Here is a 16,526-nt window from a genome sequence, read left to right as displayed (position 1 = left end):
ACCCAGGGCTGATCTCCTTCAGAATGGACTGGTTGGATCTCCAGAATGTTAATTGGTGCAGCCAATGTGGAGGTTCCTCAAAAAACTAGAGTTGCCATATGACCCAAGAATCCCTTTCCTGGGCATATACCCAGAAAAAACTACATGTGAAAAGACACATCTACTCCTATGTTTATAGCAGCACTATTTACAATAGCCACGACATGGAACCTAAATGTCCATTGACAGATGAATGGATAAAGAAGATGTGGTATATGTAAAAATGGAATATGACTCTGCATCAAAAGAATGCAATAATTCTATTTGCAGCAACATGAATGGACCTAGAGATCATCATACTGAGTGAAGGGAGTTAAAAAGAGAAAGACAAAAACCAAATGATATCACTTATATGTAGAATCTAAAATACGATACAAGTCAACATATCTGCAAAACAGACTCACAGAGAACAGATGTGTGGTTGCCAAGGCCGGGGCAGCGGGACAGGGAGGGGAGGGGAAGAATGAGAGTCTGAGATGAGCAGAGCCTAACTATTATCTATAGGATGGAAAACAACACGGTCCTACAGAATGGCACAGGAAACCACATTCAATAGCTTGTGACAAACCGTAATAGAAAGAATACATATACGTGTGTGTGTGTGTGCATACACTTACATAGCTGAGTCATTTTTGCATTACAGAAGAATTAACACAACATTGTAAATCAACCATACATCAATAACAGTTTTTAAATAAATTAAAAATGAGAGCAAAAAATCAATGACATAGAAAACAGGATAGAGAAAATGAAACCAAAAATGTTGGTTCTTTGAAAAGATCAATAAAATTGATAAACTTCTACCCAGCTAGGCTAACCAAAAGCAAAAAAAAAAGAGAGAGAAGGCATTGATGACTAATATCACAAGTGAAGGAGAGCCCACCAGCACTGAGTCTATGAACATTAAAAGGTTAAGAAAGGATTGTGAACAACTCTATCTCTATGCCCATAAATTTGATAATTTACATGAAACAGACCAATTCTTTGAAAGGTACAATCTACCAAAACTCACACAAGGAAAAACAGATAATCTGAATAGACCTACATCTATTAAAGAAACTGAATCAACTGTTAATATCTTCCTAAAATAGAAAGCACCAGACTCGGGTGGTTTCACTAATGAATTTGACCAAACACTGAAGGAAGGAATGACATCAATTCTCCACAATGTCTTTCAGAAATCAGAAGCATAAGAAACATATCCCAACTCATTCTATGAGGAGAGCATTACTCTAACATAAAATCAAATAAAGGCATTACGAGAAAGCAAAACTGTAGACCAGTATCTTTCATGAACACAGATGTAAAATCTCCAACAAAATATTAGCAAATCCAATCCAATTATGTACAAACAAAATTATGTTCACCATGGCCAAGTGGGACTTATTCCAAGTATAAAAGGCTGGTTCACTACTTAAAAATCAAGAAAAACTGTATCATCCTCTCAATAGATTTAGGAAAGACATTTGGCAAAACCCAACACCTATTCAATACAAAAATCAGCAATAGAGAGGAACTTTCTCATCTCGATAAAGAACAGTTATGAAAAACCTACAGCTTACATCATACTTAAGGCTAATAATCTAGATGCTTCCCCCCTAAGACTGGAAACAAGGTAAAGATGTCTTTTTCTCACCATTCCTGTTCACTATTATATTGGAAGTCCTAGATAAAACAATATGAAAAGAAAAGGAAATAATGGGAAGGAAGACATCAAACTGTCCTTGCATTTAACACAGGGTCGTCTATGCAGAAAACCTCAAAGAATTGACCAAACAAAAAACCCTGGAATTTGTGAGAGATTATGTAACAAGGTTTCAGGATATAAGGCTAAAAAATAAAAAGTTCACTGCTTTTCTATACATCAACCTTACCACCCTGAAATGAAATGCTTAGGCATAAATCTAAACTATATGTGCCAGATTTATATGAGGAAAACTACATATTCTAAAAAAAGAAAGGAAAAGTAAAAAATGGAGAGCTATTTCATATTTATCCATAAGAAGACTCAACCATTAAAGACATCAGTTCTTCCCGAGCTGATCTACAGATTCAATGCAGTCCCAACCCAAACGCCAGAAAGTTATTCTGTGGATCCTGATAAACTGATTCTACAGTTTGTATATAAAAGGAAAGAATCTACAATATCCAACACAACACTGAAAAGGAACCAAGTTGTGAGACTGACACCACCTGACTTTAATACAGTACTACGGTAATCAAGATGGTGTAGTGCCGGCCAAAAAACAAATAGAACGATGGAGCAGAACGTCCAGTTCTTTGGTACGCCACGGACGTAGCCCGCCATGGGATTTCCCAGGCAAGACTACTGGAGTGGGTTGCCATCTCCTTCTCCGGGAATCCTCCCAATCCAGGGATCGAACCCACATCTCCTGCCTTGCAGGTGGATTCTTTACAAATGAGCCACCTGGGAAGCTGATGAAACAAAATACAGAGCCCCAAAATAGACCCTCATAAACGCAGCCAACCGATCTTTTACAAAGCAGCAAAGGCAATTTAATGGATAAAAGGTGGTTTTTTCAACAAATGGTGCTGGACCATCTGGACATCCACATGCAAAGAAGCGAATTTAGACACAAACCTTACACCTTTCACAAAAATTAACTTCAAGTAGATCACAGACATAAATGTTAAAAACAAATGTATAGAACTTCCAGAAAATACCATAGATGACTTACGGGTTTGGGAATTTTTAGATACAACATGAAAAGCATGGTTCATGAAAGACAAAATTGATAAGTTGAACTTTATCTCCAAAACATACAAAGGACCTGTAACTAATATACACAAAGAATTCTAAAAACTCAACAATAAGAAAATGATGTAAAAAATAGGCTAAAGAACTCAACAGACTTCAAATCAATGATAATACAGATGGCAAATAAGCACACAACAAGCAACCTCATATATCACCAGAGAACTATGAATTAAAGCAATGAGATGCCACTACACACCTTTTAAAAGAGCTAAAAGCCAAAACACTGATGGAATCAAATGCTGAGAAGGATGTAGGGCAACAGCAAGTCATTTCTGGTGGGGGTGCAAAATGGTGCAGTCACCTTGGAAGACAGCCTGGCAGTCTCTTACAAAGCTAAGCATATGTTTATCATACGATCCAGCCAGCAACTGTGCTCACAGGTGTTTACCCAAATTAGTTGAAAACTCACGTCCATACAAAAACCTACACATTTATAGCAGCTCTATTTGTAACTGCCAAAACAGGAAGCAACCAAGATGTCCTTCAGCAGGTGAAAGAATCCAGACAATGGAATATTATTTAGCACTAAAAAGAAATGAACTCTGAAGCCATGAGAAGGCTTGGAGAAAACTGAAATGCATATTACTAAGTGAAAGAAGCCAGTCTGAAAAGGCTACATACTGTATGATTCCAACTACACTGACATTTCGCAAAAGGCTGAAACTATACAGAGAGTAAATAGAAGAGTGGCTGCAAGGGGGCAGGCGAAGCTCGCGGAAATTTCAGGGCCGTGAAATCACTCCACATGATACGATAATGCTGGATGCATGACATCATGCATGTGTCAAAATCCACAGACACGTACAACATAAAAGTAAACCCTATACACACACACACACACAGAATGATAAACAAGGTCCTACTGCATAGTATATTCAGTATTCTATGACAAAGCATAATGGAAAAGAAGATGTATGACTGGGTCACTTTGCTGTATAGAAGTAATTAACAAAACTAGTTCAACTATCCATCAATAAAAGTAAATTAAAAAGAGAATAAATCCTAACAAACTGTGGACTTTAGTTAATAATTTATCAATATTGGCTGATCAACCGAAACAAAGGTACCACTCGAAGGTATTAATAGGGGCAAAGTATTAATAGCGGCAACCTGAGGGGAGAGGACTGAAAGGGGTGTATGGGAGCTCTGTACTACTTGATCAAGTAAAGAGAATAAAAAATGATAAAAAAACCCACATGATAAAAAGCCCCAAACCAATTAGAAAATGGGCAACAACAGAGACGTTTCACTGAAGAGGACACAGAGATGACAATGTGCGCATGGAAAAATGGTCAACATCATTAGCCGCTAGGGAAACGCAAACCAAAACGATGATGGGCTGCGACTGCACACACATCAGAATGGCTAAGTGGAAAGGCAGCGACAAAACCAAATCCTGGATACAGAGAAACTGGATCATCACACGTTTCGGTTAATGTGTAAAAAGGTACACTGGACTCTAGAAAACATTTTGATAGTTTCTCCAAAAGTAAACATGAAAACACCATACGATCCTGTGACTGCACTCCTGGGCATTTACCCCAGAGAAAATGAAGACATGTCCACACAAAAACCTGTAAGTGAATGTTTACAGAAGCTTTATCTCTCACAGTCTGAAGCTAGAATCAATCCAGATGTCCTTCGAACAAGTGGTTAAACGAACCATGGTGTATCCATGCCATGAAGGCTGAGCGCCGAAGAACTGATGCTTTTGAACTGTGGTGTTGGAGAAGACTCTTGAGAGTCCCTTGGACTTTGCAAGGAGATCCAACCAGTCTATCCTAAAGGAAATCAGTCCTGAATATTCATTGGAAGGACTGATATTGAGGCTGAAACTCCAATACTTTGGCCACCTGATGCGAAGAGGTGACTCATTTGAAAAGACCCTGATGCTGGGAAAGACTGAAGGCAGGAGGAGAAGGGGACAACAGAGGATGAGGTGGTTGGACTCAATGGGCATGAGCTTGAGTAAGCTCTGGGAGTTGGTTACAGGGAGGCCTGGCGTGCTGCAGTCCATGGGGCTGCAAAGATTTGGACGTGACTGAACTGAATCAAAAGGAACAAACTACTGATAAATAAAACAACCAAGATGAATCTCTAGAGAACTATGATTGAAAAAAGCCAGTCCCAAAGGTTATACACTGTATATTTCCATTCTTTTTTTTTTTTTTTCCCCTGGCTGAGCAGCACACTGCATGCGGGATCTTAATTCCCTGACCAGGGATCAAACCTGTGCTGCCCTGAAGTGGAAGCATGGAGTCTTAACCACTGGACCACCGGGGAATTCCCTATATTCCATTCTTGAAATGAGAAAGTTACAGAGAACAGATAAGTCATCGCCATGAATTTAGGAGGATGGGAGAGGGACAATAGTGGGTGTTCTTCTGGTGATGGAAATGCTTTTCATTTTGTCCGTATCAATGTCAGTGTTTTGGGCATAACATTTAATACAGTTTTGCAAGATGGTACGGGAAAACTGGGTAAAGAATACATGGGATCTCTTATTTCTTACAACAGTATCTGAATCTACATGTATCTAAAAATAAAAGAAAGTATAATGTTAAAAAGTCAATCAAGGGACTTGCTGGTGGTCGAATGATTAAGAATCTGCCTTCCAATGCAGGGGACATGGGTTTGATCCTGGTGGGGGAACTGGGTTCCCACAGACTGCAAGGCAACTAAGCCTGTGCCCTGCAACTAAGACCCCCCCAAAAAATAAATAAATATTAAAAAATGTCAATCAGGCTATATAAATGTGGAATTGGGGTCAACAGATCTTGCATGTTAAACAAGACTGCATGTAAGTCAGTCAGCATACGTACGTGTGAGATTAAATGACTTTCAATGTTTGAGGCTCAACCATCAACTGCAGAGACTAGTGAGTGGATGGAGGTTTTTAAACTCCATTTCTCTCTTCCACCTCTCTTTCCTAACTGACTAAATCAAAACAAATCCTCCTGGGTGTTGGTAAGCTTAAGGAAGAGTGGAAGGGAGCCTAGAGATGGGAGGGAGGAAGATGGGGAGCAGGGAGGTTGAGGTTTGGGTGACTGGGAACGCAGGCCAGTATGGATGGGCTCCTGGTAGCAGCGACAGCCAGAAGAGAAATCCGGTCCAGGGGGTACGAAGGGTGCCTGGAAAGAACTGCATCTGTGCCAAGCATCAGCTTTTACCTTTCACAGAGCCCCCCTTTTTGTTTTAATGCTCCACTGAAACACAGAAAAGTACACAGATCTCAGTGTATGGTTCAGTGAATTTTCATGAACTGCACACACCCTGTATGCAACACCCAGATCAAGAGTTACCACAACCCCACAGCCAACTCCATGCCCCGTTTCAGTTATTCCTTCCCCGTTTATATACATGGGAGTCATAGGTTATGTACTCCTCGTCTGGTTGATTTAGATCAACACTGAGTCTGTGGCCTAGATTTGTAGATTTTCATTCTTATACAGTGTTCCATTTGTATCCATTCTAACGTGCAGGTCATGTGGAGAGCCTCCAGACGGGGGCTGTAGGAATAACTCTGCCTTTCTCATAGTGTCTTGGGAACATGCTATACATCTCTGTTGGGCTTGTGCCCATGAGTGAGAAGACAGTCACATTCAACCCTTGTAAACAGTTTTCTAATATGGTTGTACCACTTTATACCTCTCTATCAGAACTCAATTAGATTCTTCTTGATACTTAATAGTTTCGGTCTTTTAAATGTTAGTCCTTCTTGTGGGTATGTGTTGGAACTGTGGGGTTTTTGCTCGTAATGTAGAGTAGGGAAATTGAGCAGAAGGGCCCTTTTGAAAGGAGAGACCAGATGCACAAGATAACTTCCTGCCTTAGGGACCAGACCTTGACCACGAGTCAGGCCTCCGGTGAAGATGACAAGCTGGAATGTTTCCCTTATACTTAGCATTAGCAGTTCAGCTCAAAACCATCTTAACCAAAGATTCCACCAGAATCAGCAAAGAAAACGCCATGGTAACGTGGGCCAGAATTAAACACCAAGGTGAAGGTACACATAGCTACACAGGTACAGTTACACGTTTGTCTTTATCTAAACACAAACAATGCCCAGACTTGGAATTCTGTTCCCTTCACAATACTTTGTAATGGGACAGGACACAGGTAACTCAGCTACCTGTCCTAGTGAGTCATTCCAGCCATTTATTTGTGAGGACCCCTTGGACTCCCAGAGTTGATGCGAAGATTATTTTAAACTTAAGACATCTGAAATTCAACAGACGCAAAAGAAGCATTTTCAAAGCTTCCCTTATCTGACTCAAGGCAGAAGATTCTGTGAGGCTGTAATCAATCAGTGCTCTCTCCTGGGGAGTTGCACTCACCAAAGAACACAGAAAACACTTGCACCTGCATAAACAAACATTTCACAAACTTTTTTAGCTTCCATTTATTCCCCTAAAAACCCGTCTTCCCTAAATCTATAAAAATACTGAATCTCTATATTGTACACTGAAACTAATAATGTAAATCAACTATAGCCTATCTTTTAAAATTTCAAATTAAGAAACAATTGCATTGGAAAGCTGATTTAAAAAAGAAACCATTTGATCTTCCCATAGAATTCCTTTTCTCCCCCTTCCTTTCCCCTATTAAATTACATTATAAACATCTTCCTCTAATTTGGAGGGACCACTTCTTTGCTGGATTTATGTGCATATGAACAAGCTTTGCTTTTTCTCCTGTTAATCTGTCTTTTGCCAGTTAACTCACAGGCTTCTAATCACTGAGCCTAAATTAGAGCCAACAGTTTTCCTTCCCAACAGTCCTTTGAAGAACAGGACTCCTCAATTCGGACTCCCCTCATCTCATGAGTAATCATGAACCTATTTAGTACACCTGCTCTGGTTAAAAATATATTGTCTTCCAATTTAAGTGTCCAAGTGACCCCACGTGCCGTGGGTCTGGTACAATTTTTAAGCTGTGTCCATCAGCGCTTGCGTGTAAGGTTTTTTCTTTCTGTAAAGCAGGTACTTTAGACATAACCCCAGCCTTCTCAGCAGGCAGGGTCTGTCCCCTAGACAAGGGCTTAGTTAGCGTCCAGCCAAGGGGGCTGCTTCAGAACCGCCGCTTCCAACCACACGCCCCAGTAACGCCAGGCCTCCCGGCTTCTCCTGGAAATAGCCAGCTGATCGTCATCTCAGCACCGTTCATTTACCTACGCCGCCTCCGAGCCAGGATCCCAGAATCGTTATGCCAGGAGATGGGGCCCAAATCAGACTAACATTCTGAAAATAGGCTTCCATTTGTTGTTCAGGGCATAATATATTTTTGGAAAACGAAGCGTAAAAGGGACCTGGAACAGTAATCCTCTCCCCCTTTTGGAAGGGGCTGCACAAGGTACAGTCACAGAGCTCCAAATGGTCGATGGAGTCCGCAGACGCGGCTGCGCTGAACCCGGGGCCTCCCGCACGAGCTTCAGGCCTCGGGACGCAGCCTGCCGCTCAGGGGGCGGTTGCTGAAGCCACAGCGCCCGAAGCCCGAAGCCCGGGGGGCGGCGGGTGGGAGCGAGCATGAGTCGCGGGTTAGCTTACCTGCGGGACGCCGCCACGCGCGGGGGCCACCGGGGAAGGGCAGCCTGGAGCCGGTTCTGGGGACCAGCAGCGGGAAGGGGCGCGAGGCGGGCCGGGGAGGCCCGACAGGGAGCCTGGCAGCCCCGCGCCGCCCGGCCAGCTCCCCTGCGAAGCCAAGCGGCTGGAGGGCGGAGCCGGGACACCCCGAGAGGCGGGGCGCTGCTTGGCGCCGGCCCCGCCCCCTCGGGCGCCCGAGGCTCTTGGGACGGAAACCACCTGCGCCACATCCCACACCTCACCGTTGAACGGCTCGGGGTTGGGACGCTGGCACCCGAATGTTATAAAAGCGCCCGGGGATTCTTTCGTGCGGGCACTCGGGGTCCGTTTTTTACAAGGATCGAAATTAGTGCCTACAAGAGAGCTTCTGGCATGTCCAAAGTCACTACAGGATTGTAAAAAGACCCATTTTCCGAGAGGATCCCTGAGAGCCTAGCGTAAAAATTAAAACAGAAGGGGGCGTACTTACGTTTTCATTGACGTTCTTGGTTTTGATTTTGAAAATTGGTTTCCCGTGGCAAGCGCTGGCATGAAAGCCCACTTGCACCTTAAAATCTTGCATACACACTCACTTGTGTCAACAAACACCTTCCTGTTTCAAATACACTTTTTTTTTTTAAACGAGTGTTGTTCACGTCATTAAAAAGGTGAATGTTGCTGTATTGAACCTGCTGTAAAGGAGTTTGTCCCCCCTCCCCCTAAAAAAGCTCATCAAGCAAACTGGAGTGTGCAGATGTCCCCAGACGCAATCCATATACTCCAAGCTACTCCTTAGCAAGTGCAAAGGATGACAAGTGTCAGTACTTCATACAACTAGATTTAATAAGTTGTTATTACAGAAAAAAAAAGAAGTCCAAACTACAAAGTTTAAGCATTTGTAAGCAATAGCTGCATTGAGCTCCATGGTTAGTCACAGTACTGCAGTTCCACACAAGCAATTATCAGTCCAAGCCCCAAAGGCGGAAGCTGAGTAAGGGTTACTAGCAAAAACAATCTAAGAGAACAGGTAATAAAAGATACAATACATTTAAAATTAGTTGTTAGTTGAAAAACAAATACAGAGATCTTAGCTGTGAACACTCTAAAATTTATGTCCATTATTTTGACAGCAAAAATACAAATACCTAATACTTTATACCCCAACGGAACTATATCCAAAAAAGAAAAAGAGCAGTTGTCCTGTATTAGCACCCAGGTTTTCTACTTGTTGTGATTAACTTCATTGTCATACAAATCGAAACACCCCCAAATTACATATCCATTTCTTGACCCTTTTTGGGGTATAAAGTCAACAGCATTAATTATAAAATACTCTGTGGTAAAATGGAACACTATTGCAGCTGAGATAGAGAAGTTTGGTTCTTATTAAAAAAAAAAAAACAGAAAATGTTAGATGACATACCATACAAACTGGTGAAAAAGCAACAATTCATACAAATAAGCCAGTTTTAACAAAAAGATAACTGTTTTTCACTAATCTGTGACTAATCTTTCACTCAAACCTTGCAAGTAGAGATGTCACAATACTCAAATATTTAGGTAGGAGCTTTACCCAGTTAAATGCCATTTTGTTGCTAATAGATAAAAATGAAAACTAGCAGTTATTTGCTAATTGCATAAATGCAGTACATTCTGCATTAGCCCATGCCTCACTAACAAGCTATAAAACACAAGATATAGGCAGAAATCTAAGCATAATCTTTATAGCACTAAGCAAATTTTTCCAATTTCTTTTCTTCTGTTCCTAATCACTTATTTGTAGTTAATGTAAAATTCCAACCAGTAGTATCCAATTTGTTAAAATTTTACATCACAACTTGATCTAATCTATATATTATTTACAAAACTGAATACATAGAGCATACCCAAGAGCCAACTCTGGACATGTGTTTCTCTGAGTCATTGATAACCATGCTTCCTTGACAAGGGCCCTGGAGGAAGCCATCAAGGACTGGGAGAAGCACACCCTCTGTCTAGAGCAAGTCATAGGATGTTCTGTTTACGCAACACCAGTTTTGCAGTTGTATGATTTTTGTTTAATTTTAGGTGCCATGACAATGACACGCTGCCTTAACAGCACAGCTTCAAGGTGAGTTTGGGTGCTGGAAAAGAAGCAGGAGGGCAGACAGATCATGCTCAGAGTGGCCGGATGTGTTGCCACAATAAGGGACAAACAGGGGCCTCCATTAACAGGGAGCAGGCAGGGCTGGGGTGGGGGGTGGGGAGTGGAGAAGGACGAAGCCTGAGGCTGTCCGTGTACAGTGGTGACCTCCGAGTGTGCGCCTCGCCAGGCCACCCATGTGCTCGGGAGGCCACTTGCGCAAGACACTGAGATCCAAGTCTAGCCACCCAGAGGGCTGGTCCTCTCAGAGACTTCCTCTCACTCTCAGACGTCACCACTGTGAACACAAGGCAAAGATGTGGCCTGGTGAACGGTGCTGTCTCATACGTGGACAGCGGTCAGCGGCAGATTCTCTCTCTCTCTCTCACACACACAACAGAATGAAGAGTTAGAGGGGGGAAAGCAATGAACCACTCTGTTGACCTGGCCAGGTTCTCAACCTGGTGGTATCTCAGTAACGGGTGACTTCATCATCAGGGCCACAGATCTGGCTGCACCTGGTGTTGTATAAATCCACTGTGACATCCCCAGAGAACTGTACTGTGACATCCCTAGTCTTACACTAAACCACTGTAATAAAGGAAAAGGCTTGTCAAAATCTCACATGTTCTGCTCATTCTGTCATTTTATTACCCAATTATCCATTACATTTTCCAATCACTTTACATAACCAACCATTTTCATCGTTGTCACACTATTGTAAACCACATCAGCAAGTTAATACATAAAGCTTTGCATTTCAAAAAACTAGACACTTTAGTAACAATATTACAAAGGTTTTAGCTTCAAAAATAACTGAAAATGAAAAAAATAAACTTTTAAAGAATTAGCATCATAAAATTAATTTATTCCAAGTAAAAATACAAAATAATATTATGACATTGACCAGATATGAAAGTCCCTCCCAGAAACAACTCTATTAATGATTGAGAAAGCACTCCTTAAAGAAAATACGAAATAAAATGAAAAATATGTAAATATGTTTAATTTTTTTCTTAGCAAAAAATCTTTCTAAAAATAACAATGAAAATTTGTCTCAGTACAAAGGCTACATTACTATTGAAAAAATACCAGCATGAAGAAAAGGTACATATTTGACAGTAGAAAAATGATTTCAGTGAATCACAATGTCTAAAGTTTGCAATGAAAATAAATCTGCAATAAAGATTTATGCCTTTTTTCTTTTCTTTTTTTTTTCTATTTTTTATACAAACAGTACAAACAGTATTGCACATAACAACAAATAGTCGAGGTTAGGTTATAGCCTTCAAAAAATCGACTAGTTCAAGTGTCACATCAAGGAAAGGCCACAGCAGGACCTGTGATACCCGGGGGCTTCCCATTAAGTTGCAGGTCAGAACACCTCTGTGTTTTTAAAAAATAATTTTTTTCGAAGGACCCTCTCTTTTAATATAACATTAACAACTTGGGGGCACATTTATTTACAAAACAAAAGGGAACATGTTATAATTTAATAAACTAAAAAAAGTTCTCTTTAAAAAAATACAAACAGAAGAACTCTTTCACAATCCTGGTCAGTCGTGCACAATCAACGCTTGATTATAAATATACAAATTAAGGGAAAGTAGTTTCCACCACCTATTCACAACTTTCAGCACCAAATGGAGTTTATTTTTTGTAACCTATTCTTCATGACAATGTTTTTTCGCCTTCACGTCAGCTTTATGCTGTACAATCTTCCAGCATTTTTTTTTTAAATCTCAGTGTTACTTTAGTACATGAAAGAGGGGTGCTTCTTCAAAAAGTTTTGCTTCTTTCACATAATTAGGTAGATTTCTGTAGGTTAGATATGATCTTTAATATTATAGTTATAAAGCTCTAACTTCTTCATTTTCAAAAACACAAATAAGCATGAAAAAAATAAAGTTACCCATCTGTTAAATCATTTTTCTTGCAGAATTAAATTAATATATATTTTTTCTGAATAAACTTACTTAGAAAATATCATTTTCTTTCCTATATTTCAAAATTGAGGTATTGCAAAAGATCATGTCAGTCAGAAAGCATGCCTTTTTCCTTAAAAACAAACAAACAAAAAAATCTTCAGCCAACTTTTGAAAACTGTCTAGAATACAAAAAGTAGTAGTGCATAACAAAATTTCTTGTACAGACGAAAAAAACCACAAACATAGAAAAAAACAAACGAAAACCACAGCTGGGCTGGGAAAAGCAAGTATTACCAAAAAGCCCAGAGGTAACCTCAAAGGGGGAGAATTCTAATCAGCATTTAAATCCAGTAAAAAACTATTTCGTTTTTTTTTTCTTTTTGAAAACAAACTATAGTTTGAGAGCTGGTAATTGCAACTAAACACTGAAGAAACAAAACAGAACAAAGCGCTGTTAACTTGAGACAGTACAAGGACATCACAGCAGATAAACAGCGACTTACATCTATTCTGCAGTGTCACATCCAGTCCGATTGTCCCCAGAATTCCAAAACATAGGAAGAAGGTTTAAAAAAAGACTTACACAGTCTCATAATCATTATGTGTTCATATATTACTATCTGCAGCCCAAGAGTGAATGCTAAAAAAATGTCCATGGTACTACTAGCAGGTCTGAATTCTATTCAAGCTTTACAGGATAAATCCAGGGAATTAAGTAGTTAATTTCTCACCCAGACAACCAACCCTGCTCAGGCCATCTTAGTTTGTCCAGACATTTCTTTAGCATCACGATCACACAACTTTCTTAAAATGTGCCTAGTTTGTCAACTGACAACTTATCTCTATATACTGTATATATTCCTAGTGTTTGTAAGCTAAGATGAGCTCTTTGGTTTTCTGGACAAGGTCTGAAGCTATGTAAAATGGTGCAAGCACTAGGAGATTGTAACTAAGAGCTCATGTGTTAGTTAATAATATACCAGTTATGAACTGTCAAGTTCGTTAATGTCTGACACAGAGGCTTTAAACAGTTAAAGTTTGATCACAGTTAGACATAATCACTTTACTATATAAAATAAATTGCACAATATATAACAGAGCACCGCAAAGTACTTCATCTACCATCCACAAATTTGCTTTAAGAATATCCTACACCTAGGTTTTATATTGGTTGTAATATAGGTCATTCTGTTATGGGCTCTTCCTAATTTCAGAAGCATTCCATTTATTGAGGCATGCCTTCCTCCAGTCAATTACCATTTCCTTGAATGAAAAAAATTTTTTCTTTAAAAATCAGTATTTTATAGCTTATATAGAGTCTTAATTTGTGCATTGTGGGAAGGTTTTATACTAGACATCGGATATAAAATTTATTGCATGCAGCAACCTGATTAAGTAAACATGCAGTCAGAAATAGTGACCTTCCTTTGAAGCTTTCTCAAGTCTATTCTGATCTCCTTTCGGCAGCTGATTCTATCCCTAAATCACAAAAGTGTGTTGTTGGGTTTTTTGTAATTGATACCTTAGCCTGAATAGAGTATTATGGTATTAATAATACCATTTTAATAGCAGCAAAAGCTATTGCAGCATAAATTTACATAACACTAAAAGATCTAACCAAAATCCTCAGCAAAACAAAAATCAAACATGAAGGAAAAATAAAGATTCAGCTTATGAGGTATCCTTACATGTCAAAACAGAGAGCAACTAAAGGCTTATTTTCATTAAGGGTTATCCTTACTCTAAATGACCCCAACTAATGATTGCTGAATTGTTGTGAAGTTTTTGCTACATCTGCCACCTACTCACGAGTATTACCTTTGGTAAGTCTTCTCCTAGGGGCGATTCTCTAAGTTTCTGAAAATAAGTGCATGCTCCAGTTCAAAAACGATCAGAACAACAACAACAACAACACAACAACAACAGACAAACAAAAAACCACAGACATCAACCTGATGGCCGCTGATGAGAATGGCAGTCTACAAGTGACAAATCAGGTGTAAGGAATCAAGGTACCAAGCAGACAAAGGTGAGAGTCAAAGTGCAAATCAGTACCGTTACACTCTGCAATTCTGCGTTATACTGGACACTGAGTTCAGTAATGTGACTGTAAATAAGAATAAAAAGACCCATTTCTTCTTTAAAAATCGAGAACAAATGCACAGATTTCCAGAACACTGTAAGCCCTGAGGCAGTGCCCTCTCTTTTCCCTCCTTGTTATCTACTCCAGTACTTGTGGCTGGGTCTGCCCTGGGCTCAGCTCCAGCGGAACGGAACGTGGCGAGGGCGGTCGCCTCCCTCCTTCACCAGCGGTTTGTGGAATTCCCGCCCGGCGCGGGAATGTATGCTCGCCCAGCAGTATTCGCAGTAATACTGCAGACAGGTGACGTTGGCACAGAAGAACGGGGCAAACTTCCCACCACAGCGTGTGCCCTGGCACTCATCACACATCTGATCATCCAGCACATATGGCTTCACTTCCACCTGGACCCAAAGAGGAAAGACAGGAAAAAAAGATTTTAGAAAAGCTTCCTCACATTTCTTCCCCTCGAGAGCTTATAACGTAGCTTAATATGTCTCAGTCAGGCTCAGTGTTGAACTCAGCTGGTTATCAGCAGTGGCTGAGTGTATGCGCTTTGGGATCTGCTCCTTGATGTGCTAGTTGTGTGATGACAGGTAAATTCTTAACCTCTCTCCGTGCTCCTGTTGGCTCCATCTGTGGGTCTGTAAAGTAGGTTTAACAGTGATACACAGACACACACATATCTGTGTATCTGTATGGGCATTACAGGGTCTGCATCAGAGTGCTGGTGAGGATTGAGAGGAAGTGTGTGGAAAAGCACATGAGCTGAATCCTGAAGGCCGGCAGCACCTGGCAATGTGTGACAGGCAACAGTGTTTCAGGGAGAGGAACCAGAGAGGACAAAGCCCCAAAGCAGGCAAATGGCAGGAGCTGGGTGGAGGGGAAGTCCCCCTCAAGGCCGGCAAACCCAGCTAAAGGGTGACCAACAGGGCTCTGGGCTTTGACATTTTAAACACAAGCTTTCAAAACACTAACCTCTCTCAGTACTGTTTACAATGGACCAGAGGGAAAGGAGGACAAGGGGGATATTAAGAAACTACTATAATGATTGAGGCTGTTTTAGTTTTAGATTTTATTGCCTTAATCTCCCTCCAAGACTGGAAGCTTCAATAGAGGACTTTTCAGCACAGTCCTGCAGGGGGCATTTTATTCTAAATGAAGCAATGCTATATTATATAAAAACCAGAAGAGAGGAAGGACAAAAGTCACCCCAGTTTTCCCCCATGTTCTCTTCCTAGAACCTCAGACAGAGAATGCCATTCGTGTTTTCATGGTGAATGTTAGAAATCAGTAGGAAGGAGGTAAGTCTCTGTGCGATCAGGCTCCTTCTCACGCCAACCTCAGAGCCATTCTGGGCAAGAGCAAGCAAGCTCCGTGGCCACTGGGGCTGTGGAGACAGGGACCCATGTTTTTTCTGATATGAGCCAACTGCCTGACGGGTCAAGCTGCCTTGACCAGGAACACAGCCAGGAGGTTCCAGCAGGGTCTGGGGCAGGGTACCCTGAGGCTGCAGGGGACAGGGTGGGATGAGCGGGGACGTGAGGGCTGCTGGGACTGGATTCTTGTGTTCCTGGTCCTTCTCTTCTAAACGCCCCTCCACCGGCCTTCTCTGGAGTTCTGTCTCTAACCATGAGCTCAAGTCATCGGTCCTCAGCCAGCCAGAGACTTTTGCTCGAAGGCCCACTGGAGATGACCTGTCCCAGCCCTGTGGTTACCCAGGGGGATTCACTCTGGCTCCAGTTCCCTTCTCTTCCCCTCGTCAACCTGACAGCTTAAAGAGTGGGCTTCAAAAAAAAAATCTCACATTCATCTCTCCATCATAATTAAAACTGTCGTGGCTCTGAGGTCATCTGTCTGGTTCAGATCTAGGCCACATTACTAGCTGTGCAGGCCACTCAGGCACTCTGGGCCTCTGTTTCCTCATCTGTACCCTGGAGGAGAAGAGCTCCTGTGAGGAGCAAGTGAGCTGAACCACATCAAGCACACAGAACAGTGCCTGGCATGGCATAAGCCC

The 16,526-nt window shown here is 41.2% G+C and overlaps 1 protein-coding gene across 4 annotated transcripts in view; it reads right to left on the bottom strand.

The window, feature by feature from the left end:
* Positions 1 to 11,122: 11,122 nt before the first annotated feature.
* The window catches only part of CPEB3 (cytoplasmic polyadenylation element binding protein 3), a 204,398-nt gene continuing 198,994 nt past the window's right edge, over positions 11,123 to 16,526 (bottom strand). For all 4 annotated transcript variants that reach the window (XM_070363675.1, XM_070363676.1, XM_070363673.1 and 1 more), the window contains exon 10: positions 11,123 to 14,913. In XM_070363675.1, the coding sequence (XP_070219776.1) occupies positions 14,686 to 14,913 (228 nt within the window). In that variant the 3' untranslated portion in view covers positions 11,123 to 14,685. The remainder of the gene's footprint in view (positions 14,914 to 16,526) is intronic.

The sequence above is a fragment of the Bos mutus genome, chromosome 26 (genome assembly GCF_027580195.1).
Source record: "Bos mutus isolate GX-2022 chromosome 26, NWIPB_WYAK_1.1, whole genome shotgun sequence".
Taxonomy (NCBI): Eukaryota; Metazoa; Chordata; class Mammalia; order Artiodactyla; family Bovidae; genus Bos; species Bos mutus.
Note: the sequence above shows the minus strand (reverse complement) of the source record. Positions and strands in the feature narration are given on the sequence as shown.